Raw genomic sequence first — 24,920 nt, forward strand, 5'->3', positions numbered from 1 at the left:
GGATTCTGTTGGGTGTAGACAAATGGATACACAAGGGATTGATTGTGTTAATCACATAAGGAAACAAATATCAAAATACATATATGGTACATGGGATGAGAAATTAAGAAATATTTATATTCATTGAACCTGTATGATCCACTATTAGTGTTGATTATGTGGTAGTTATTCAGTATTCATTGTGCATGTATGGCAACTGATAGCCCGACCGTTTGTTTCGTATTCTGATTTCTGAATGATGAGCTAAATGATAAATAACTACCATTTTAACCCTATGTATGAATAAGTATGAAATGAAAACATGGTTGTTTGATAAGTTTTCTTAACTAACAGAAAATTACAATCTAAATGAGAAAAGCAACGGGAAGATATAATCAACCAAGACTCGTGAAAATTTACTAAAATTATAAAGAAAACACCATAAAACAATAGAATCAACAAATGGAATACACGTTGCTCAAATAAATTTAGTAATTTGCATTCTTTGACAATAATATTGTCTTTCATTTTTCACATTTCATTTGTAATTTATTCTATTTTTATTTTTCTTAATGTTCAGGTTTTAAAAGCTCTCATAGGGAATAATGTTGAGATTGGTGCAAATTCATGCATTGATAGAGGCAGGTACGACGACCGTCATGTTTGCTCAAACGGACTCAATAAAAGTCAACCCAATCAACTTAACTCGTATTAGAATTTTAGGAGAAATAAGTCATTTCCTAATACAAAATACCTCTCTTATTGGTAATTATTGAATAAACCCTAAATTGGGTTAGTAAAACAAGAATTCGATGATTTAATCACATACTATTTGAGAATAAATAATATTCATAACTCAATATAGTGGAATGCATAAATCTTATACTACATGGCAAGGTCATAGCAAAGGATACAAACACAAATTTTTGGTGAATTCGTCAACAAATGCGACAAAGTCTATACCCGACTAAACACCAAATTTTTAATGAAACGAACTTAGAAATTCAACCTAACTTTCATGTAATCATGTAATGTATTATTATTTTGATAATAATGTTTGTTGTAATAAATTTGAATTTTTATAATTCAAATTAAATATTTATGCATCCTTTATACTATTTTTTTATAAAACCCCCATCATTTTAAGATGCAAAGTGTTATAAAAGTTTGACTTTTTTATTTTTTTTTTATAAAAATCACTTGTTACAAAGATGTACATCCGTCGTAAGTAAGCAACTACACTAACATTAGGATAGTACACAATTAGTCTAATCCTTGTCCTCCCATACCCCCTACCCACCCCCACCCCCTTCCCCCTCTCTCTTTTACTCTCGGCTGAAAGGCCCTTCATCATCATCATTTTCATCTTCTTCTTCAAGGAAAAACTCTCATCTTTCATAGCTAAATTCTTCCAAGTTGGTTGTTAAGTTTTTGGTAAGTATTTTCTTCATAATTTAGTGATTGTACACACTTATAAACTAGTTTCAATCCACTCACACACATTATCATGTGTTATTATCCATAAGATCTTTAATTCTTCAAGTGTTCTTCAATTGTTCTTAGTTTGAAAACCTCCATCTTCACCTCTTTATCCACTAAGAAATCCACTCAAGGTGATTTCATACACCCTTTATTTTGATTTTTCCAAGTTTTAGGGGGGGATACAAGTAAACTTGTATAAATATACAAGTTGTTATTACTTATATGTTGTGTAAAAGTGGTAAATATACAAAATAATGTTATTACCTAGCATTATGAACATTTAGATGTAAAAGTTTTTTTAAAATACAAAACTATGAAAAACAAGTATGAACATGCTATATGTTCTAAAGAAAAGTAATAAATACAAAACTATAAAAACTAGAGTTTTTATGAACATAATAGGACTTTTCTAGAAAAAATGGTTATAACAAAGTTATTACACCATTTTTGTAGGATATAAACCAAAATATGTTATTTGGAACATATGTCTTGAAACTAGTTAAAAATACCAAAGATTTAGTTAAAAAAAAACCCTTAAAAATCTATCATTTTATGTAAAAGTGGGTTTACTAACAAATATGGTCATAACTAGGTTATGGTACCATTTTCGTGGGTTTTGACCAAAAATATGTTGTTTTAAACATATAAAGTTAACTTGACTTAAATATCACAAAAATATAAAAATAAGTTTCACATAGTTTATATTCACTATTGGTAAGTTTTGTGACGTAAAATGTCAAAAATTAGAAAAATGGACATGTTCATACGAGGGAAATTTCCAGAAAAGTCATAAAATTTAACCCTAATTTACGAAAAAGTCCCAAACTATTTTTTTACGAAAAAGCATGAATTGCCGGTAAAAATGGCGATTTGACCATTTTTTCCCGGTTTACCGGTTTCATTACTTATCTATTTCATTAAAGTCCCATTATTTCACCATAATTTACGAATTAGTCCCAAACTAAAATTTAGTGACGATTTAGCCCTTTTTTCCATCAAGCATACATTTTATCGGTTTCATTGCTGATTTAGACACGTAGTCATTAAATTAGTTGATAAGATGAGTACGATGGGTTATATAATACTATATTTACTGTAAAATTTGATATCCATCTCATCGGCATATTTATCACCATGTATCTAGGTCAGCAATAAAACCAATAAAATGTGTGTTTCCAAGAAAAATGGCAGGAAATGAGCTGATGTTACATAAGATTAGATAGACAATTTGAAATTTCTTATAAACATAATAAATGACGTAGTTGTTGCTAGTTAATGTGATTATTACAGTATTCGTCGGATGCATTTTATATTCCAAAAAATATATAATATATCAAGATATCAAGTTTTATGGTAAACATAACATTATATAACCTAACATATCCATCTCATCGGCTCGTTTAATGATTAGTCGTCCAGGCCAACGATAAAATCGGTAAAATGTATGTTAAATGGAGAAAATGGTCAAATCATCACTAAATTTTAGTTTGAGACTTATTCGTAAATTAGTATAAAATAATGGGACTTTAATGAAACATGTAAGAGACAACAATTGTTACAGTGACTGTGACGTTGGCATCAACACCAGCGTCGACATCTTCACGGTGACGGTACAGATGGAAGAGACAACATCGAAAACATCAGGGGAGAGAATCCATTCTTGAGGCGAGGTCACAACGGAAAGAATGAAAGAGAGAAGTTAAGGAACTTGTAAAATACATGTGAAATAGAAAAGGGTAAAGTGGTCCAACCTTCCAGAATGCGATTAACTGAGACGTCATTACATTTTCCATCAGGACAAAGCAAATACAATGATTTTTTTTTATGGAAAACGACGATGTTGCCACTTTTGATCTGTTAACAAGCATTTGATCATTGATTTCTTTTTCAGTAATTCATGAATGGCTAGTACAGAGATCCACATCATACACTTCATTGATTTTAATTTGGATCTGGAAAGGTATTTTTACTACCTTCTTCATTTCATCAATGTCGGATCATATATACAGACGATTTTAGGGTTACGATTTTATATATGAATATAAATAATATGATGTAGCGGTGATAAGAAGGGTTATTCATCATGGAACCGATGGTGATTAAGGTTAATCTTGGATCTTTAGTGTTGCGAGAGTGTGGATCGGAAATCGTTGTTGATCGACGACGGAGATAGAAATGGTCGATGGAAGCAAGATGAAGGAGGGAGACGATCGATGGAGAAGGAAGAGATATGCAGAAGACGAGAGAGAGAAAGAGAGAGAGAGAGAGAGAGAGAGAGAGAGAGAGAGAGAGAGAGAGAGATTTATGGGTTTTAGATTAATTAGTAATTTATATTTTATTGATTTTTGAAAGGGTATTTTCTATACCAAATTTACCCCTAAGATCTATTGATAAAAACCTAAAATGCCATTAAATTCACTTATAATTACAATTATGCCATTTTTAATTTAAGCCATTAAAATTTTTGATCTAACGTTCCACCTTTAGTTCTCGGGTTCTCGAGAAACTTTGAGTTTTCAAATGGTCATTCCTATCTCTCTCTCTCTCTCTCTTATATATATATATATATATATATATATATATATATATATAGAGAGAGAGAGAGAGAGAGAGAGAGGATGGTTCAATTGAGAAAAAAAAAGGTTGAGAATGGGGGAACCATTCTCAACCAATCATTTAATGAGCTTAAAAAACGCATGGTGGAAAACTTATAAATAATCCAAACACATTAATGAGCGGTGGCAAATTTGTAAATAATCAAAAAACATTAAACCGTCAGGGCACTTGAGTAATTTGATATCACGTCAAATCTCGACAGAAAAGCACCATTTCCCTCTTCGATACACCATAACTCGAAAGCCATTTGAAGAACAATCGACAAGAAGAAACAAATTTGCAGAAGCATCAAATAACATAAACGAAGAAAAATGTCTTCCGATGAAAACATGAACGAGACCATTTCCTCACACTTGACAATGAAAGGTAACCATCGGCGTTTTTTCTCGAGTTTTTAACGATTTCGAATCATTTCTAAAATTATCACTTGATTACTTGAAATTTCTCGTAATGTTTGAAAATTATTAGTTGATTTATAACTAAACACATTGTTTTCACACTGTTCATTCTTCAAAAATGGTTGTTTACTTCAATTTTACTTGAAATTTATGATACTCGTTCATTCTCGTAACCCTCCTTCGTTATTACTTTATTTACTTGAAATTTCTGTAAGAATCATCCATTATTATTTGATATATAAATGATTTTACATCATCTCTTCATTTTTCATCTTTATTCAAAACTATTCTGTCAAAATACAAACGTTACTTAACATTTTGCTTATGTTTTCCTAATATTAACTACTTACCCTTACAGAAACGACATCAACAATGAAGAATACATATAAACAAAAACCAAGAACAAATCAAAAAGGTAAATAAAATATGTTTTGTTTACTTCTGAACACAAGCAAAACTAATATTCATTCGTGAATATGTATAGCTTGCCGCCATACATACATTATTAATATGTAAATACAATAAGAATTACTTACGTATGTTTTATTCACATATGAATATAACAAAACATATTCACATGTGAATAAAGAAAATATGAATACATATGTTTTATTCAAATATTCATTCATGAATATGTATGTTATATTCACATAGAACATAACTTACTGCCATACATACATTATTAATATGTGAATACAACAAGAATTACTTACATATGTTTTATTCAAATATTCATTCGTGAATATGTATGTTATATTCACATAGAACATAACTTGCTGCCATACATACATTATTCATATGTGAATACAACAAGAATTACTTACATATGTTCTATTCACATATGAATATAACAAAACATATTCATATGTGAATAAAAAAAAATATGAATACATATGTTTTATTCAAATATTCATTCGTGAATATGTATGTTATATTCACATATGAATAGAACATAGCTTGTTGCCATACATACATTATTCAAATGCGAATACAACAAGAATCACTTACATATGTTCTATTCACATATGAATATAATAAAACATATTCATACGTGAATAAAAAAATATGAATACATATGTTTTATTCGAATATTCATTCGTGAATATGTATGTTATATTCACATATGAATAGAACATAGCTTGCTGTCATACATACATTATTCAAATGTGAATACAACAAGAATCACTTACATATGTTCTATTCACATATGAATATAACAAAACATATTCATATGTGAATAAAAAAATATGAATACATATGTTTTATTCAAATATTCATTCGTAAATATCAAACTCATTTATCTTCTACTTACTATTGAATGAAGGTAAGAACACTAACATTTCCGATAAAGATTCACCAACAATGAGAGAAACAAGATCAATGCAGAAGAGGAAAAATGCGAAAGGTACAAAATTCCTATCATATCTAATATATTCATATATAATAAAATTGTATATATTAGTTATATTTTTGAAATCAATAAATATTAATAAATCAATGAGCATATATCATATTCATATATCAGTAACTTATTCAAATATTATATGTTTTCATTTCCCAGATAAAAAAGAAACAAAAGTACCAAAGAAAATGAAGCATCAAAGCAGGAAAAGTCCATCAAAAAGGAAAACTCCTGAAAAACAACAACTACAAGATTCAGACTTGATTTTGAAAGTAGCCATCCATCAAAGAAGGCAAAAAAAAAGGAGTCACCAATCAAAAAAGACAAAAAAACCAATGGTAAAAGAATTTTACTCAATGAAAAACAGATGTTCACCAGAGGCATTACTATCTATAATCCTTGGGATGAGCAAAGAACAAAAAGAATTTGTAAGATCTATGGGTTTTGGAGCTTTATTAAAAATGAAAATCACGGATATACCACTGAAGCTGGGATTTTATGTTCTTCAAAAATTTGATTTTGAGAGAATGGTGATAGATATTGAAGGAAAGGAATTGAAAGTAACAGCAGAGTCTGTTCATGACATGTTAGGCATACCAATTGGTGGAACCAAACTTACACAACTGGATCAATGGCCTAAGGATGATACAAGTTATAATGAATGGAAGCAACAATTTAAAAAAGATTCAATCATCCGACTGAGTGTAATAAAAAATGTTATTGTTTCTACCACACAAGTTGATTTCAATTTCAAATTGAACTTCTTAGTTCTTTTTGTCAACACTTTTTGCGAGTCAACATCAATGGGAAGATGCAACCTGTTTCCCTTGAGTTATATTTCAAGAAAAACAGATATCAGCAACATAGACTGGTGCAGCTATGTTTTGGACTGTCTTGTCAGAACAAAAAACTCATACATACCATACTCACATAACATCTTCTTTGTTGGACCTTCAGCTTTCTTGGTGGTAAGTTATTATAATGTTTATACTCAATTTTTAATAATATTGATTATTCATAATCTAATAGCAAATATTCATATATGAATAAGAAAAATATATTTGTTCACACGTAATGCTTTACATTACTTATTCATTTATGAATAAGTAAAAAATAATATTACTTGTTCATATATGAATATCAATTAGTTATCATTTATGTGCAGTTGTTCTATGCTGATAACATCCACTCAGAAGCTTTAACAATAACACGTAAATGTCCAACAATTTGTTATTGGAGTTCAGAGAAGATTAGATATCGAGAGACATTTGAACAAGAAAAAGGTAGATTTGGAGTTGGAGAATTAAACGAAGAATTTGTTAATGAACAAAATGAAGGAGATACAGATCTCGAACACAGTGATTCTGATAAAGATGAAGATCATTTTGTTGAGGTAATTAGTTTATCATGTTAATAATATATGATTACATTAAATTATTATATTAAATTCTAATCATATACTTCTTTTTGTTACATAGGCATATGAATCAAAAATATCAAAAATGATTAATATTTTTGAGAGGATGAAGGAAAAGCTGAATTCAAAGCTTAATGATGCGATGACAAAGTTCCCTGAAAAGGAAAGTTTTAGAATTTTCAAAGAAAAGATGAAAAATATGATTGTTGAAGAAAAAAATGAAAGCACAACACTTTTTAATTTTCCAATTAATGAAATTGGAGTTGAAGGAATCAATTTGACACCAGTAATAGGTCAAAAAACAAATGATCAAACAGAAAATGAAGATAAAGAGGGAAATGGTGAAGAAGACACTGATAATGGTGCAAGTCAACCAGAAGTAGATTATTTGCTTGATTCAAATGAAGCAGATAATGAAGGAATAAAGAATGATGCAGATAAGAATAAAAAAGAAGGTGAAATTAGAGTAAAAGAGAAAGATGCAAAGAGGAATGAAAATCAGAATGATGAAGAAGAAAAGGATGATCATGCTGAGGAAACAAATAATCATGAAGAGACTATTCAACAAACTAAAAATCAAAATTTGTTGGATAAAGTTGTTGACAACATTGTGGACAATGTCCTTGGAATTGGAGTTTCAAGTTTAAATAGTCAAGAAGATGAAATCTGGAATCACCCTGAAATGAAAATTATTTTCAATAATATTGATATAGGTAAATTTTGTCTTAATTTTATTTTAAAAAAATATATAAAAATATCAATACACAATAACAATTTTGTTTGTTAAATTTTGACCAGGGTCACCAATGAGTACAGGTAAAACTAATACTCTTGCAGAAAAGGAAAAATCAGAAGGTGTACATGAACAAGGAACAAAAGTTGAAAAAACAAAGGGAGATGATACAGGTAAATAAATGATTTACAATATATTACAATATTTATATTGATTTTTTTAATAACATTGTTTATTCATAAATGAATAATATACTATATAAATGAATAAAAAATAAAAAAATATTCATATATGATGTATATGTTTCAGGCAAGGAAAACTCTGAAGATAGAAATGAAGGAGGAACGGAAGCTAAGAACACGAAAGATGGATGTGAAGAAAAACAAACAGAAATTGAAAAAGGAAATGCAGAAGATAGAGGTAAATAGTTGATTCACTAATAAATGAATATAGTAAGTTTTATTATTCATAAATGAATAACACAATATATGAATAAATAAAAAATATAGTATTACTTATTCATAAATAATGATATGTATTACTTATTCATAAATGAATACATTATTTATTCACATATGAATTACTTAATCACATTTCTTCATCTTTTAGGAAAGAAAAAGTCAGAAAATCAAAACAAGAAAGGAGAAAAAGCTGACAAGACAAAAGGAAATAAATGAGGTAACAATTTGGATAAACATTTCAAAATATAAACTCAAATATTATAATTAACTTACAACTATTTATATCATAAATCTCCTGGCATGCAGATACTCATCCAAGCTTTAGTCTAGGTCTCAGTCAAGATTCAGATCAAACTTCAAGTAAAAAATCTAATGAATCTTCACCAAAAAAAGCACTTACAAAGAGACAAATCAAAGACGACCATCAGAAGGTTGTTATCAGATTAGCAAAGAAAAATGTTCTTAATCCAAATCTAATCTCTGTATCAATTCCTACTGAAGTAGGACCATCAAAGCATGATCTGAATCAACCAAGAGAGAAGAAGCTTGGTGATGCTTTCAAATCACCTTTCAAATGCAGAATAACAGACACAAAACCCAAACTGACACATCAGGAGAGTATTGTCTGTGAATGGTTGTTCAACTTACAAGGCAATACATCGTAAGTAACTTTATTTTATATATATTCATATATGATTATTATATAGATAATAATCTATGACATTTTGATTATATATTTGCAAAGATGTGGTTGTCCAGACAAAATATGGTCAGATAGCAGAAAGAGCAGTTATGGAAAGTCTATATGCAAACACAGAGTGAAACGACCCTAAAATACGACCCAAAAATTTCATTTTTCAATATAATCAAAACCATAATCTGAGTATTATATCATAAAACCATACGTGATGTATCTCAAACATAATAAAAACACTGTGAGGAAAACTGTATCATATCTATATCATATCAAAATCAAAAACTGAATCAACTCCCAGGATGAAAACTGAAGCTGTGGTGTGTGCGATGCCATCATCCCGAGCTCTTCCCTTTGCTTGCGGAAGTACCTGAAACCAAAACTGAAACTGTAAGCACGAAGCTTAGTGAGGTCCCCCAAACTACCGCATACCATACAATAACATATAAATCACATACTGGGGACTTGCCCCCTCCATCGGACCGAAGTCCGAAGCTGACTGACTGGGACCTTGTCCCCTCCATCGGACCGATGTCCGAAGCTGACTGACTGGGACCTTGTCCCTCCATCGGACCGAAGTCCGAAGCTGACTGACTGGGACCTTGTCCCCTCCATCGAACTGAAGTCCGAAGCTAACTGACTAAACATAGCATAACATGTCAACGAGCATAAACACATATATCCTGTTTGAGCCACGAAGGCGTCAAACATACTAACTACTGCATTGGACCGAAGTCCTGAAACTACTACTAACTGAACGGGCCGGCATTGTGGCCTTAGACCCTAATCCTACTGGAAGGAAACTCACCTCGTGAACTGGCTGCTGTGTGTATGGCTCTGGAAGCTATCTGCTGCTGCTCCGGTATCTCCCCGGCTACAAGTCCATAAACACACTCAATCAATGCTAAACACTGCACTGGGGTAAAATGACTCTTTTACCCTTGGTCAAAGTCAACTCTCCTGGTCAAAGTCAACCCACAGTTGACCTGACTCGCCGAGTTGGGCCGCCAACTCGCCGAGTCCTTATTCTCACTTCTCGACCCTACTCGCTGCTACTCGTCGAGTATGACATCAACTCGACGAGTTCCCTTTTGAATCAAAACTTAGGCAATCTGCATCCGACTCACTGAGCCATATGAACAACTCGACGAGTTGTTCTTTGAGCTAAGAAGATTGCCTTGGACTCGCCGAGTTGTATGAACAACTCGCCGAGTCCCTCCATTACTGAGTCTAACCTCAAACTCGCTGAGTCCACTCTACCACTCACTGGTCCTACTCGACATTACTCGAAAAGGGAAAATCGGGGTCTCTCGACTCGACTCGCCGAGTCGTTCATCAGATTCGCCGAGTCGCTTGCATGCAACAACTCAAAACTCGATTCTGCTTGAATCCAGTGCATAAAACTTATAGATCTGGACTCCCTTAACTCGATTAGCACGTAAAGATTCTATCTTTACGTGCCCACATGCATCCATGAAGATAAAATAGCTCAAAATCATAAAGAGAAGGCTAGATCTAGGGTTTTCATAAAAGGTATCAACAAAAGACAATAGATCCGGGCTCTACAACTCCTAATTGAACAGATCTAAGGATATCTCGACCTAATAGGGCATCCATATCATCATAAGGCTTGAGAAAAGCATCAAATTAGATCTAAAAGAGTTCTAATGGGGTTTTAAAGCATAAAAGGGAAGGAAATCCGAAGAATACCTCAAGGAACTCTGATTTGCCCTTGAATCTTTGCTCTACACCTCTTCTCCTTGCTCCTTTCTTCTTCTCCTTCTTCAAGCCTTCACAAATGCACACAAGAACACTTGAATCACTCAAGAACGAATTAGGGTTTTCTCACAGCTCTCTGAGGGTGAAGGAGGCGAGATTGGGGGCTATAAGGTGGCTTAAATAGTGAGCAACCCGGGGATTTAGGGTTTCTTCCAGACAGGCAGACTCGCCGAGTCGCCGGCTAACACGTGCTCGAAATCCCGTCCGTACTCGGCGAGTCAGGCTATGAACTCGCCGAGTCCCTCTTGCAACTTCAAAATAAATACCATGGAATTATCATACCGGAGATGGGTCGTTACACAGAGATTTTTGGAGAAGTTTTAGACACTTGGTCTGATTTACTTAACCACCAAGAACTGGAAAGGGATTTTGGAAATTCACCATACAAACTCTTCTTGAAAGTTAGAGTTTTTGTAAGTTTATGTTCTAACCTTAATTCCTTCCTTATTCATAAATGAATACACCAATATGATGTATTCATTTATGAATATTATATTTTTTTACAACTTAAATTCACATATGATTATACAAATATGATGTATTCTTTAACATAATTATATATATTCAATCGAAATTCACATATGATTATATTGGTTACAGACTGCTTATCTAACTTCAACATTGTTTGATGACAGTACCAATGGGTACAAAAAAATCTTGAACATAAAAGATATTGACATGGTATGTTAATTAAAGTTGTTTTTTTATATATATTTTATCAACAAAATACTTACCATTATATACATAAAAACAGGTATTCTTTCCAGTTGTTAAAAGTGCTCACATTTTTGTGATTGTCTTCAACTTAAAGAAACCGTCAATTGAAATTCTAGACAATAGTGCAGTTGAGGGGGATTATGAAGGGAAATACGGAGTAATAATGAAACCTTTGGTATGTACCCAGTTCACAACAACATAAAAGAACCAATTTATTACATATCTAACTTTTATTTTATTTAATGATCAAAAAAATTTGTTTGTGAGATACTTTAAAGAAATAAACCATCCAAGAGCAAATGCAATCTCAAAAGAAAGTATCAAACCCCAACGACTTGAAATGTCATGGAGAACAGTTAAAAGCAAAGTTGATTGTGGGGTCTTTGCAATGAGACATATGGAGACCTACATGGGACAACCACTCTCAAAGTGGAAACTAGGTCTTCATAAAGAAAGTGCAGTTCAACAAACTACTTTAGAGAAGCTTAGGCAAAGATATGCACACGTAATGCTAACTTCTGAAATTAACATGTTGAAGGCTAAGGTGTTGGATCTTGCTGAAAAATATCAAAAAGTTGAATTCAAAGTGCGTACTGATCATGCATACAAGGCTATGCAAACAATTCAAAAAAGGTTAAAAGAATATTAATGATTGCTTGTGAAGATGAAAGAATGTTGAAGTGTGATGCTATAGAACAGTTTGTGTTGAAGATGAATGGATTTGAAGTACATGTAAGATGATTCTGCGAAACAAGTTTTAAATGGTTTGTTAAATATTGTTGAACATCGTTTTAATATTTTGTGAAATGCGTATGAACATCTTTTATCATCTTGTGTTAAATGATTATGTAATAGAAACAACTTCGCTTATTTCTGTCAGTTTTTTATATTTAAATATTTTCAAAGTTTATTTATGTTTATTCATAAATGAATACGAATATGATATCTTCATTTATGATTAAATTAGGAGTAATATGTCAGTATAACAAAGTTCATATATGAACCACTTGGGTTGTGGTGACTTGGTAAGGCATGTGGAAGATATGGTGGATAACCTATTGAACCATGTTCAAATCCTGGCACTACTAAGCCCTTGTGGCCATGGAGGTTCGCCTGCAGTGACTCCAGGGCATGAGGCAAAGCCTCATGTTTGCAGCGGGGGATTAGTCGGTGCGCGAAAGCTGGCCCGGAAACCCTTTTGTTAGGGACGTTCCCTTTCCAAAAAATTTCATATATGAATATAACTAACTTATTAGTAGAAACAAGTTTGCTTATTTATGTCATTTTTTTATATTCAAATATTTTCAAAATTTATTTTTATTTATTCATAAATGAATACAAATATGATATATTCATTTATGAATAAGTTCAAAGTAATATGTTAGTATAACAAAGTTCAGATATTAACATAAAAGAAAGTTCATATATGAATATTACTTATTTATTAGTATAACAAATTTCACATATTTATATTCATTTATAAATAATTCACAATATCAATATAACTTATTTTATAGTAATTTAAAAAACAAATATCAACATATCAATTTACCATATCAATATAAATGTGTATTATTCATACATGAATATTATTGTTTATTGTTTTTATCTGCATATATTCATAAATGAATAAAAAAAAATCCCTAACTGTCTTTTGCTGATTTAGCAGCTCCAACTCTTTCTGGACAAGTACATAAATTGTGTGGAACTCGCTTTCCACATCCTGAACACATTCTATGTTCTTTTTTAGAATTTTCATATGCTACTTCACATGCACTTGGAATTCTTTTCTTGATTCTAGAACCTTTATTGCTTTGAACTTCATGAACATGAATATTAATCTCTTCTGGAATAGGAATAGTAACACCCAAAAGTTTGCATACGACTTCACCATCTGTCTTGCTTTTCGATCCAAAAGAAATATAATCACTCTCAAATTCCTTCAACAACATTTGTTTCTCAGCAAACAAAGTCAATCTCTTTTTGTCATCTCTTACAATATCCAAACATGATTCAAAACTATAATATGAATCATTGACTAGCTTTACATTCTCACAATCACCTGAATCGGATTGAACAGAACTAAAACGATAATTTCTTGATATCACATCCTTTCTCCATCTCTTCAAAATGTACCTTTTAGGAATTTTTTTAACACCACATCTCATCATTATTGTAAAAGCATGTCTGCATAAAACACCCATACACTTAAAATGTTCACAACTGCAATTTATTTCTTTCTCTTCAGCTTTTATTTCAACCTGATACAAAAACAAAATTTACACATTTACATTCATATAAGAATACTCATATCAACACTCATATATATTCATATATGAATATTGATATTAATATATGAATATTATCATATTCATATATGAATATTACATTTTTCATAAAACAAGTAAAATTACCTTAAATTTATTTTTAAAATCACTTTTACTGTTGTTGTGCTGCACAATGTAAACTTCCCAACCATCTTCAATACCAACATATGAGTACGTACAAAAAAAACATGCTTTATATATTTCTTTTTGCACCTCAAAAAATAATGTACTTGTATAAGCCTTTGATGCTTGCAATTCTATTTCTCGAGGTGTTTGCATTTTATATGATGCTTTCTTTGATGCCCTATCAAGCTCTCGTTGAGTATTCCTTTGCTTTTGAATGGCAGTGTCGTAATTCATCATGAAATTCAAAAGTAAGTTCCCACTTTCTGAATATGTATTAAAGAATGAATTCATACTCTCTGATCTCGATGTAGTCTTCATCAAACCACACATTGGAATATCACTAAAATATCCAGGTATCCATGAATCACGTATTGTAAACATGTCTTTAAACCATCTTGTGTCTTCAAGATTAAATTCCTTCATAAGCAAACCCCACTTCACCTCAAAAACATCAGGTTTCATATTAATGTCCCAAACAAGCTTCGAAAACCTTTTTCTAAAGTCTGTGTTTGTAAATAAATCATCTGATATCTGTATTAAAACAAAAATATTCATAAATGAATAAATAATAATAAGTAAAATAACAATCAATATTCATAAATGAATATACTAATAAGTAATATATTTGAAATATATTAAAATAATACCTTTTTTTTCAACTTTTTCATTATATGCCACATACATAATCGGTGCTTTGAATTACGAAACACATTCTCAACAGCTTGTTTTATTGCAGCATCTTAATCAGTTAAAACAAGTGTTGGTTCTTTCCCATGAGTTTTAAGAAATGCTTTAAGCAACCAAGAGTAAGACTCAATGCTTTCATTGCTTAGCAACCCAGATCCAATAGTAACCGATTTTTTATGATGGTCAATAGCAGTAAACGGAACAAAAACCATTTGATATCTAACACACAAAAAAATGTTCATTAGAGTCAATTTTTGATGTATTAATAAGTGAATATAAAAATATTCATATATGAATAAGCTATAAACAAAAGTAGATAAAATAACTTACTTGTTTGTTTGGAAAGTCGCATCAAACGAGATAACATCACCAAATTCAGCATAATATGCCTTCTCCATTTCATCAGCCCAAAACATACAGTCCAAAACATCATCTTGACAATTAAACTCAAATGAGTAATTTGGATAGTGAGCTCGACGGTCATTCATTGTGTTTACTATCATTTGGGCATCTTTATAACCAATAACCCTGTTGATATCTCTCCTTAAATTTTTATAGTCAACTACTTTGGGCTTTACAAACTCATACCCACCTCTCAGACTTGCCCTCAACTTATGAGCCATAGTTGGACCTATTTTTGATGTGGAAGCACGCACAATAAACTAGATCTTTTTCTGAATATGACATTTGTCTCGCCTTTTTTAAATCGCTTCTCTTCTCAAGTGGATGGTTGTGAAGTTCATCAAACTGAAAAACTTTATAATCTGGAGTTCCATACACAGATTCAAATATAATCTTTGCTTGACAACCAATAACTCTTGAATTTGAATTTCGTTTCCTCTTAACACCACTTGTACCTAATGTGTCACAAGATTTCTTTTTCTGTTTACCACCACGATTACATATAACATGTTTCTTCTTTATAATCTTGTTATCAAACCTTGACTGTGTGCTCAGTCTAACATCAAAACCACCAATTTCAGCATACTCATAATACATTTTGATAGCCAACTTTAATGATTTGAAGATTAAACCCTTAAAAGGAATAAGTTGAACACGTACATCTGGCTTATAGACATGTTCTCCAATTATATCATCAAAATATTGTGCTATCATGTACTGAACTTGAAGATTCACCACCTAAAATAATAATGAATGAATAAAACAATAATATATATGAATACATAAAACTCATATAAATAAAACAAAAAACATTCATATATGAATAAAACATTCATATATGAATACATAAAATTCATGAGGATTCAAAATATATAAAATAAAACATAACTTATTCATATATGAATAAAACGAAAAAAATAATAAATTCGAAATTACAATTAATACACGTTTATTCATATATGAATAAGACAACAATTTATTCATTTTAACATATTCATATGTAAATAAAACATAACTTATTCATATACGAATAAAACGAAAAAAATAATAAATTCGAAATTACAATTATCACACGGTTATTCATATATGAATAAGACAACAATTTATTCATATTAACATATTCATATGTAAATAAATGATAATCAATAAAATTAAAAACAACAAAATAATTCAATAACTAATACCTTCAAAAAATGAGTTCTCAACATCTTCTTCTTCACTCTCACTCATAGAAGAATACAAATCACCATCAATAACACTAGAATTCGACATAATACACCAAATGATCTATATAAATAAACAAAAACAATCTTAATATCGAATATATCGAATATATCTCACAAAAAAAGCCGTAAAGATGAAAACCTGGTTAATTTCGAATATATCTCACCTCAACGTACAAAATATCTGAAAGAAACTTAAATCATATATGATCATATGATGTAATTAAGCAATCTCTCTCAGTACAGAACGTAAAAACTACAACGATATAACTGATGAAATAAATATCTCAAACTACTTAACAAAAATCCGATGAAATAACTCCAATACATATTCGAAACTTGATAATCTTGATAATGAACTCCGATGAAACAACTCCAAAAGGAATATAATAAGCGTAATTCAAAATAAATTATAAAAAGCAATAATCTTGATAATGAACTCCGATCTATCCGATTCAAACGATATACATACCTGATCAAACCGGAAACTCAAAACGAAGTAGAAAACTGAAACACAGATGCGAAACTTCACGATTAATTGAATGAAAACGTATAATTGCTAACGAGTTATATAAATAACTCCGATCTATCCGATTCAAACAATATACATACCTGATCAAATCGGAAGCTGAAAAAGAAGTAGAAAACTGAAACACAGATGCAAAACTTCATGATTAATGGAATGAAAACATATAATTGCTAACGAGTTATATAAAGAAAATAATATTGATAATGAATTCCTCATATCCGATTCAAATGATATAAATATATCATCAAATTGGAACCCGATAACACGAACAGGTAAGTTCTATATAAAAAAAGTTGCTAATTTACAAAGATACCCTTAATAAAAATGGACGCGCATTTTTTTTTTTTAATTTGAACATGTTAGATAAATGATTGGCTAAGAATGATTCCCTCATTCTTAACCTTTTTTATTTTCTCAATTGAACCTACCCCTCTTTCTCTCTCTCTCTCTCTCTCTCTCTCTATATATATATATATATATATATATATATATATATATATATATATATATATATATATATATATATATATATATAATTATAATTACATTTTTGCCCTAAGTGACTTTAACCTAACCTAAGAATGTATGCTTCTATCCATCAAAGAATGATCGTATCCAATTCCCCTTTACACGCATCGTCGCTTCCATCGCCGACGATCCTATCGGCTTGACGACGTCTACTCACCGGCGGACGGCTGTCGGCGGCATCTACTCACCGGCGCAAGGCAGCGGACAACGGTAGACCCCAGCGACGACTTTCGTTCTTCATTGTCATCGTCGCATACAGAGTGAGACTTACAGCCGACGACCCTTTTTTTAACCTCGTCGGCAATCTCGTGAACTCGACCGCTACTCACTAGCGGTAGCAAGCAACGACACACTACCAGACTTCGATCCTCCACTCCGAAGCAGCAGGGTAGCGACGACGGACTCCGAATCAGGTAACATTAAGCTTTTTTCCTTGCAAATGTTGTTCGAAATCCACCTCTTTTGTTGATTTGAGCCTTACAATGCTACATACTGTTCGAATCTGTATATGGAATCTTTTTGTGGAGTTTTTTTTTCTTGCAAAATTAATTCGAAAGCCACATGTTATGCTGATTTGAACCTCTTCTGTTGTTTATTTTGTAATAATTTGTGAGACCTGATGTTTAGTTTGTTGTATGGAGTAATTAATTTTTTAAACATATACGGATAAAACAGAAATATCATGCACATTAAAACATAGACTTTTTATAAACTACAAGGGCGATTTATGTAATTATCTTTTTAACTCTTAAGCCGAGAGAATCAAGCAAAAATTTCCATATCCCGAAAATACCCTTCTAGGGTTTCGTCACGTGAAAACCCTTAAAATCATTTCATCACTGAAAACGTTACATTTGGCAGGGTTTATATTACAGGGGTTTATTTCAATACACAATCTCTAGAAAGAATCTACAGCTTTCGGAGCAATTGAGGTGGAGAAAGATGGTGGAAGCTCTTGACCTTTTTTTGAAGATTGGATTAGATAAGCGCACTGCAGAGAACACCATCGCCAACAATAAAGTCACCACGAACCTTGTCGCTGTGATTAACGAGGTATGGCTGATACTGATACTCATAAGGCTGCATGTAATTGCATCATGAACAACTTATTTTGGTGTATGCGTGGGATTAGTCAAGGAGTTTTGATTGTTTCCTTCGGGAATCTGTGATTGAGGCTGTATGTCACATAATCGAGCTGTTCCTATTAACAGTTACATCAAGTCTTTCTGGAGTTTTGATTGTTATAGAGATGAGCTTATTAAAAGAACATGCTTCTGTCTTCCGAGTTCCCAATTGAAACAAATTGCAAACAACTTGACAGTGATATGCATTTTTTGTAGTGAAAATTTATCCCATTATATTGTTCCTGACAGAATAACATCTTTACTGAGCAAAAAGAGAACAAAACATGTTTTTCTGACTTGTTTTACGCTCATAGATTGTTTTTACAAAGATTTGACTACATTTTGATTTTTGTTTAGGCTCATGATAAAGGTTACAAGTGACTAGAAAACATTGTCAATTTAGGCTTGAGCTGATTTCGAACATTTCTACACATAAGCTGCTAAAGTTCATATAAGTTTAACATTGTTTCATTGAACTTCATTCCAAACCCCTGCTAGCAAATTTCGGCTTGGTTAGGCTCAGAAATGCACATATTCACTGTTATCACATGAAGAAGACAATATGATTTAGGCAAACAATCCATTCTTGGATTGAAAACTATAAGCATATAAATAGAACTTGGCAATTGTGAGAGTTAAATTGTATCTCTTTCTCAGGTGCTTAGAGAGTAGTTACACTTTTAAAGTAGCTTCTCTTACTTTCTATTTGAAATGATCTCAGCTTCATATTTCTGATAAGTTTGTTTCATATTCAATGATGTATCTGTAGGCAGCTGTTACTGATGGATGCGAACGGTCTACTGGCAATCTTCTTTATACAGTAAAACTCTTTCTTTGACATATTGTTTGTCTTCCATCTTGAATATGCACATGTTGATATCATTAACCTGTAGTTTAAAATTCAACTTCTACAAGCCTCCAGATTTATATATTATGCATATGAAATTTTTAGTAGCATACCAATGATTGCTTGTGCATAACAGGTTGCTACAAAATTTCCTGCCAATGCCCTTGTGCATCGTCCCAAGCTGCTGGAATACATTGTTTCTTCCAAGGTTTTGGGTTCTTGATTTCTTTTCATATGAGTATATTCATATATATGCTTAATTCTTATGGTAAAACAAGTTGTAAAATATATACTGTTGGTATTGCAGATAAAGACTCCTGCCCAGGTAGAAGCTGCATTTGCATTTCTTACAGTCACTGGTTCAGAGGATCTTGAAATTAGTAAATTTGAGGAAGCTTGTGGAGTTGGTATGTTATGTTTTGGTTTACCCATTTCATTCTATGTTGTAAAAATTTAACAATGTATATTGCTGAGATCCTTTATTGTTGTGGAGTAATATAATTGAAGCCCTTCTTTGCTAACAGGGGTCGAGGTCTCTCTTGAAGATATAGAAAAAACAGTTGATGAAATCTTTGAAGAGAAAAAGAGTGCAATATTGGAGCAAAGGTATCGAACAAATGGTGAGTTTCAGTTTTCTTGTATCTCCTTAATTTCCAACTGTCGAATTTGAGTCTGATGTGTCATTTGATGATTGGTTTCAGTCGGTGATCTGTTTGCTCATGTCAGAAAGAAGCAGCCTTGGGCAGATCCAAAGATTGTTAAGGTAAATAAGTTAAATAACTCACTTTTCTTGTTTTATCATATCTTTTTTTTTTTATTATAAATAAATTGATTAGTATCTTTCCCCAGAACCTTATAGATTCAAAGCTATATGCTTTACTTGGTGAAAAGACTGCAGCAGATAACGAGAAACCTGTAAAAAAGAAGAAAGAGAAGCCTGTTAAAGTAGAGGTGACTGCATATTATTATATACCGATACAGCTAAAAAAGCATAATGCTTTTGCCTTTCTGATATATAAATTTTTACAGGTCAAAAGTACCCCTGAAGAAGCTCCTCAACAGGCACCATCTGAAGAAGAAGTGAATCCTTATTTAATATTCCCTTCACCCGAGGAGAATTATAAGGTTACCTTTATGATTGACTGACTCATGGCTTATTTGTATTGTCTTTTTGGGTGGCATGTTTGAATATGTTTGTTTATGTTTGTGTGTGTGACAACTGACAGGTGCATACAGAAGTATTTTTCAGTGATAGACCTGTGCTCAGAGCATGCAATTCCAAAGCATTATTAGAGAAACATTTAAAGACAACAGGAGGAAAAGTTCTTACCCGTTTTCCACCAGAACCAAATGGGTACCTACATATAGGTCATGCAAAAGTACGTTTCTATTTCTACAAAAAGTCATTAGATTAAAGTAAACATATATAGATCCTGCTTTGCTTTTAAGTTTTAAGTTTTAAGTTTTAAGTTACAGAGTATGATGTGCATGTGCAGGCTATGTTTGTTGACTTTGGTCTTGCAAAAGAGAGAGATGGTGGCTGCTACTTGAGGTATGATGATACAAATCCTGAAGCTGAGAAAAAAGAATACATTGATCATATTGAAGAAATTGTAGGATGGATGGGGTGGAAACCTTTCAAGGTAAAATTTTACTACCAATATGAACAATGTACTTTATTTGTACATAATAGTAATCTGATTATATATATATATATATATATATATATATATATATATATATATATATATATATATGTTACCACTAAAGTACATTGCATATATTGATTGATAAAAGTAGTAAAGCATGTCTCCCTTTTTGCTGCAATTTAAAATTTTCAGATCACATACACGAGTGATTATTTTCAACAACTGTATGATTTAGCAGTGGAGCTCATTCGCAGGGGACATGCCTATGTGGATCATCAGGTTTATTATTAAATTAAATATTTTATTTTATTTGTTTCAATATACAGAAGCTTGAACTGATTCTATTTATATATTTATATTTTATATTATTAATAGAGTGGTGATGAAATAAAAGAGTACAGAGAAAAAAAGATGAATAGTCCATGGAGGGATAGGCCCATTTCAGAATCACTTAAACTCTTTAATGATATGAAATGTGGGTTGATTGAAGAAGGAAAAGCTACACTTAGAATGAAACAAGATATGCAGAGTGACAATTTTAATATGTATGACCTCATTGCATATCGAATCAAGGTAAGTATAAAAAAAATATGTATATATTTTTATATTCTTTTGCATTAATTGATTTTTTTTTTCAGTTTACACCTCATCCACATGCGGGAGACAAGTGGTGTATTTACCCAAGCTATGATTATGCACATTGCATTGTGGATTCTCTTGAAAATATCACACATTCAGTATGTTTTCTTTAGTATTTGTGTTTTTATATAAACATACTGATAAAATTAAAAAAGAAAACGGTAATATATTGGAAGGATACTAATAGTTAAGTATACAAGTATAACTAATAAGTTTAAATTAAAAAAAAAGTATTTTCCTTTAAGTTGTCATGAAAACCGAGTTGCAATTGGGAAAAACAGTAGAGATGATAAGATAAAAGTAAAAAAAAATAATCTGAACTTACCATGCTTTCAGGGTTGAAAGAAAGAATGATTTATTTTGTGAGAATATAGAAAAATATTTGATATTTTTTTGTTGTAGCTTTGCACACTTGAATTTGAGACACGTCGTGCTTCATACTACTGGTTACTAGACGCCCTAAGCCTTTACCAGCCTTACGTATGGGAATATTCACGTTTGAATATAACCAACACAGTAATGTCAAAACGCAAGGTAAGTCAAAGTCAAAGTCAAAGAATGTTTTTTTTTTTTTTTTTAAATAAAAGTGAATAATATAATGACATGACATGTGTTTTTTATAGTTGAATCGGCTTGTGACTGAAAATTATGTTGATGGATGGGACGACCCACGTTTAATGACACTAGCTGGATTGAGGCGCAGAGGTGTGACTTCAACTGCAATAAATGGTTTTGTTAGAGGAATTGGGATTACAAGAAGGTAGTCATTTCTAACTTTTTTTTTTTTTTTTACTATAATAATAGATAAGCATATTGCACTTATTTATGGTCATGTTTGCTTTATTAGTGATGGTAGTATGATTCGTTTGGAACGCCTCGAGTATCATGTACGTGAAGAGTTAAATAAAACAGCTTCACGTACAATGGTCGTCCTGCATCCACTAAAGGTACTCTTCATATCTACACTAAATTACACTTTTGGTCCCTCAAAAACTTTTATCTTACGATTTCGCTTCTTGTGACATTTTTGGTCTCGATTTTTCCAATTATGATCCGAAAATATAGTCATTTTACTTGTTATTAAGGACCCAAGTTGCAAAAGAAAAACTTTAGGGTTACCAAAATTGTAAAAATCGGATAATACTTGGGAACTAAAAATGTAATTTACTCCAATATCATTGTAATTTACATTTTTGGTCACTCAATAAAAGTTATCTTGCAATTTAGGTTAATATAAAAACCTCAAAGTGCTAGAGAAAACTTTTGGGGACCAAAAATGTGATTTATGTTAATATTATTCCCGACAAACTCTTTACAATAGTAATAAATTTTAATGTTTTTAGGTTGTTATTACAAATCTTGAGGGCAGTTTAGTAACAGAACTTGATGCAAAGAAATGGCCAGATGCACCAGGGGATAATCCATCTTCTTACTACAAGGTTGGCATTTTATTTTATTAATAATTCTGTTTTAAAATTTGTTGTATGACTGCATTATATTGTTATTATTTTTCTTGACAGGTACCCTTTTCGAAAGTTGTTTATATCGAGCAATCTGACTTTCGAATGAAGGATTCAAAAGACTATTATGGGCTTGCTCCTGGAAAGACCGTTCTACTCAGGTCTGTTGCTTGCTATAATAATGGAATGGAATCACAAACGAATGAATTGGTACATTCCATTGTCATGTTGAGTGGAATGAGCCATTCCAACATGTTATTTGTTAGAAACAACATGAAATTATATGGATGGCTCCATTCCATTCCATTCCTATGTATTTTTCATTCTGCTTTCCATTCCCTCTTCAATTACCATATACCAAACACTAATCAAACAATATCTTTTCATTCAGATATGCATACCCTATCAAGTGTACTCAAGTAATACTTTCTGAAGACAAAAAGACTGTTGTTGAAGTACATGTTGAATATGATCCAGACAAAAAGACAAAACCAAAGGCAAGCAAGCTTTTTAATTTTTAATTTTTTATAAACTTCTCTTCTTTCTTTAATGATGTTTTTATTCATAAACTTTTTATTTTATTTATATTTATATGCACAGGGTGTTCTTCATTGGGTTGCAGAGCCTTCTCCTGGAGTTGATCCATTAAAAGTGGAAGTCAGACTTTTTGACAAACTCTTTCTTTCTGAGGTTCGTCATTTTTATTTACTTATTATAAAGTTTTCCAACCAATTAATTTCATTTAATCCTTTTTTTTTATATATATATACTAAATAAATACAGAATCCTGGAGAACTTGACAAGTGGCTTGATGATTTAAACCCGGATTCCAAAGTGGTGATACCATGCGCATATGCTGTACCATCTCTCAAACATGCAGAAGTAGACGACAAATTTCAGTTCGAAAGACTTGGTAAATTATATAAAAAATTATAAAACTTTAAAAAAAATTGAATAAATATTAATTTGATGAAAATTATCAGGTTATTTTGTGGCTGATAAGGATTCGACACCGGAAAAGCTCATTTTTAACCGGACTGTTACATTGCGCGACAGCTATGGAAAAGCCTGGAAGTAGTTGACTTTGTTACAGCTAAATTTATAAAAATAGTTTTTTTAATCATCTTTTTAATGTAACTTTTTGATGCTTATGTTTAAAATGGTGTCTTGTTAGTTGTTACTTGTTTACTAAATTAGCAGTGATGATTGGTTTATGTTCTCTAAAGTCGGTAATAGTGATCGGTCTGCCTCTCTGTAAAGAACTTGCAAGATTCATAAACATTTTGAATCATAGTTTTTTGGATCATATTATTTTGGAAACTAGCTTATAAGCTAGTTAATAAACTAGCTTATTTTTGACGAAAGAGCATAAAACCAGAACATTGCAAGAAATCAACAAATTGCATTTTATGAATAAATTGAATGGTAAAACTTGAAGTCAATGAATCCGACATGATTTGTCCCGTCTTTAGTTTAACAACACAACCAAATAAAACATACAAAATGGTCGACTTAAAAAACTATATCACACAAAACATGGATCTTAGACTAGAAAAAAGTACGTTTGTTTGTTATGTTTTGTGATGGTATTTTGGGCAACTCATTAATCTTTGATTTACAGTTTTAGTTTATTATTTTAGATATTTCAGAAGGTTGTGGGAAAGGTAAGCCTTGATCGTGCACATCTTTCGATCTTCATGA

General features: G+C 31.4%; 2 protein-coding genes across 2 annotated transcripts; one reads left to right on the top strand and one right to left on the bottom strand.

Annotated features, from left to right (window-relative positions):
• Window positions 1-13,321: 13,321 nt before the first annotated feature.
• LOC145089792 (protein FAR-RED IMPAIRED RESPONSE 1-like) lies at window positions 13,322-14,799 on the bottom strand. Its single transcript, XM_079028187.1, has 3 exons — window positions 14,779-14,799; window positions 14,219-14,662; window positions 13,322-13,939 (listed from the first exon to the last, which is right to left on the bottom strand). The coding sequence occupies exons 1-3, from the start codon at window positions 14,797-14,799 to the stop codon at window positions 13,322-13,324; spliced, it is 1,083 nt and encodes a 360-aa protein (XP_078884313.1).
• A 2,792-nt stretch (window positions 14,800-17,591) lies between these two features.
• Window positions 17,592-24,525, top strand: LOC145087420 (glutamine--tRNA ligase-like). The gene is made up of 23 exons (XM_079025367.1): window positions 17,592-17,913; window positions 18,362-18,553; window positions 19,394-19,444; window positions 19,608-19,679; window positions 19,779-19,878; window positions 19,996-20,091; window positions 20,173-20,234; window positions 20,321-20,422; window positions 20,501-20,596; window positions 20,698-20,850; window positions 20,968-21,114; window positions 21,313-21,399; window positions 21,496-21,693; window positions 21,759-21,857; window positions 22,162-22,293; window positions 22,383-22,519; window positions 22,607-22,706; window positions 23,103-23,198; window positions 23,280-23,380; window positions 23,611-23,716; window positions 23,820-23,909; window positions 24,003-24,132; window positions 24,203-24,525. Exons 2-23 carry the CDS (start codon window positions 18,443-18,445, stop codon window positions 24,295-24,297), a joined length of 2,361 nt encoding a protein of 786 aa, XP_078881493.1. The 5' UTR covers window positions 17,592-17,913; window positions 18,362-18,442; the 3' UTR covers window positions 24,298-24,525.
• Window positions 24,526-24,920: the final 395 nt, after the last annotated feature.

Source organism: Lactuca serriola, chromosome 2, assembly GCF_051521515.1.
Source record: "Lactuca serriola cultivar US96UC23 chromosome 2, Lser_US96UC23_V15, whole genome shotgun sequence".
Lineage (NCBI taxonomy): Eukaryota > Viridiplantae > Streptophyta > Magnoliopsida > Asterales > Asteraceae > Lactuca > Lactuca serriola.

Excerpts from the sequence above, each read along its gene's own strand:
- LOC145089792 (XM_079028187.1), bottom strand. The coding sequence starts at position 14,799 with ATGAAAAAGTTGAAAAAAAAG. Across the intron at positions 14,663-14,778 it reads TGAAAAAGTTGAAAAAAAAG|ATATCAGATGATTTATTTAC; the intron begins GTATTATTTTAA and ends GTTTTAATACAG. Across the intron at positions 13,940-14,218 it reads CAAGTACATTATTTTTTGAG|GTTGAAATAAAAGCTGAAGA; the intron begins GTGCAAAAAGAA and ends TTTTTGTATCAG.
- LOC145087420 (XM_079025367.1), top strand. The coding sequence starts at position 18,443 with ATGGTGGAAGCTCTTGACCTTTTTTTGAAGATTGGATTAGATAAGCGC. Across the intron at positions 20,597-20,697 it reads CACCCGAGGAGAATTATAAG|GTGCATACAGAAGTATTTTT; the intron begins GTTACCTTTATG and ends GACAACTGACAG. Across the intron at positions 23,910-24,002 it reads ACAAACTCTTTCTTTCTGAG|AATCCTGGAGAACTTGACAA; the intron begins GTTCGTCATTTT and ends AAATAAATACAG.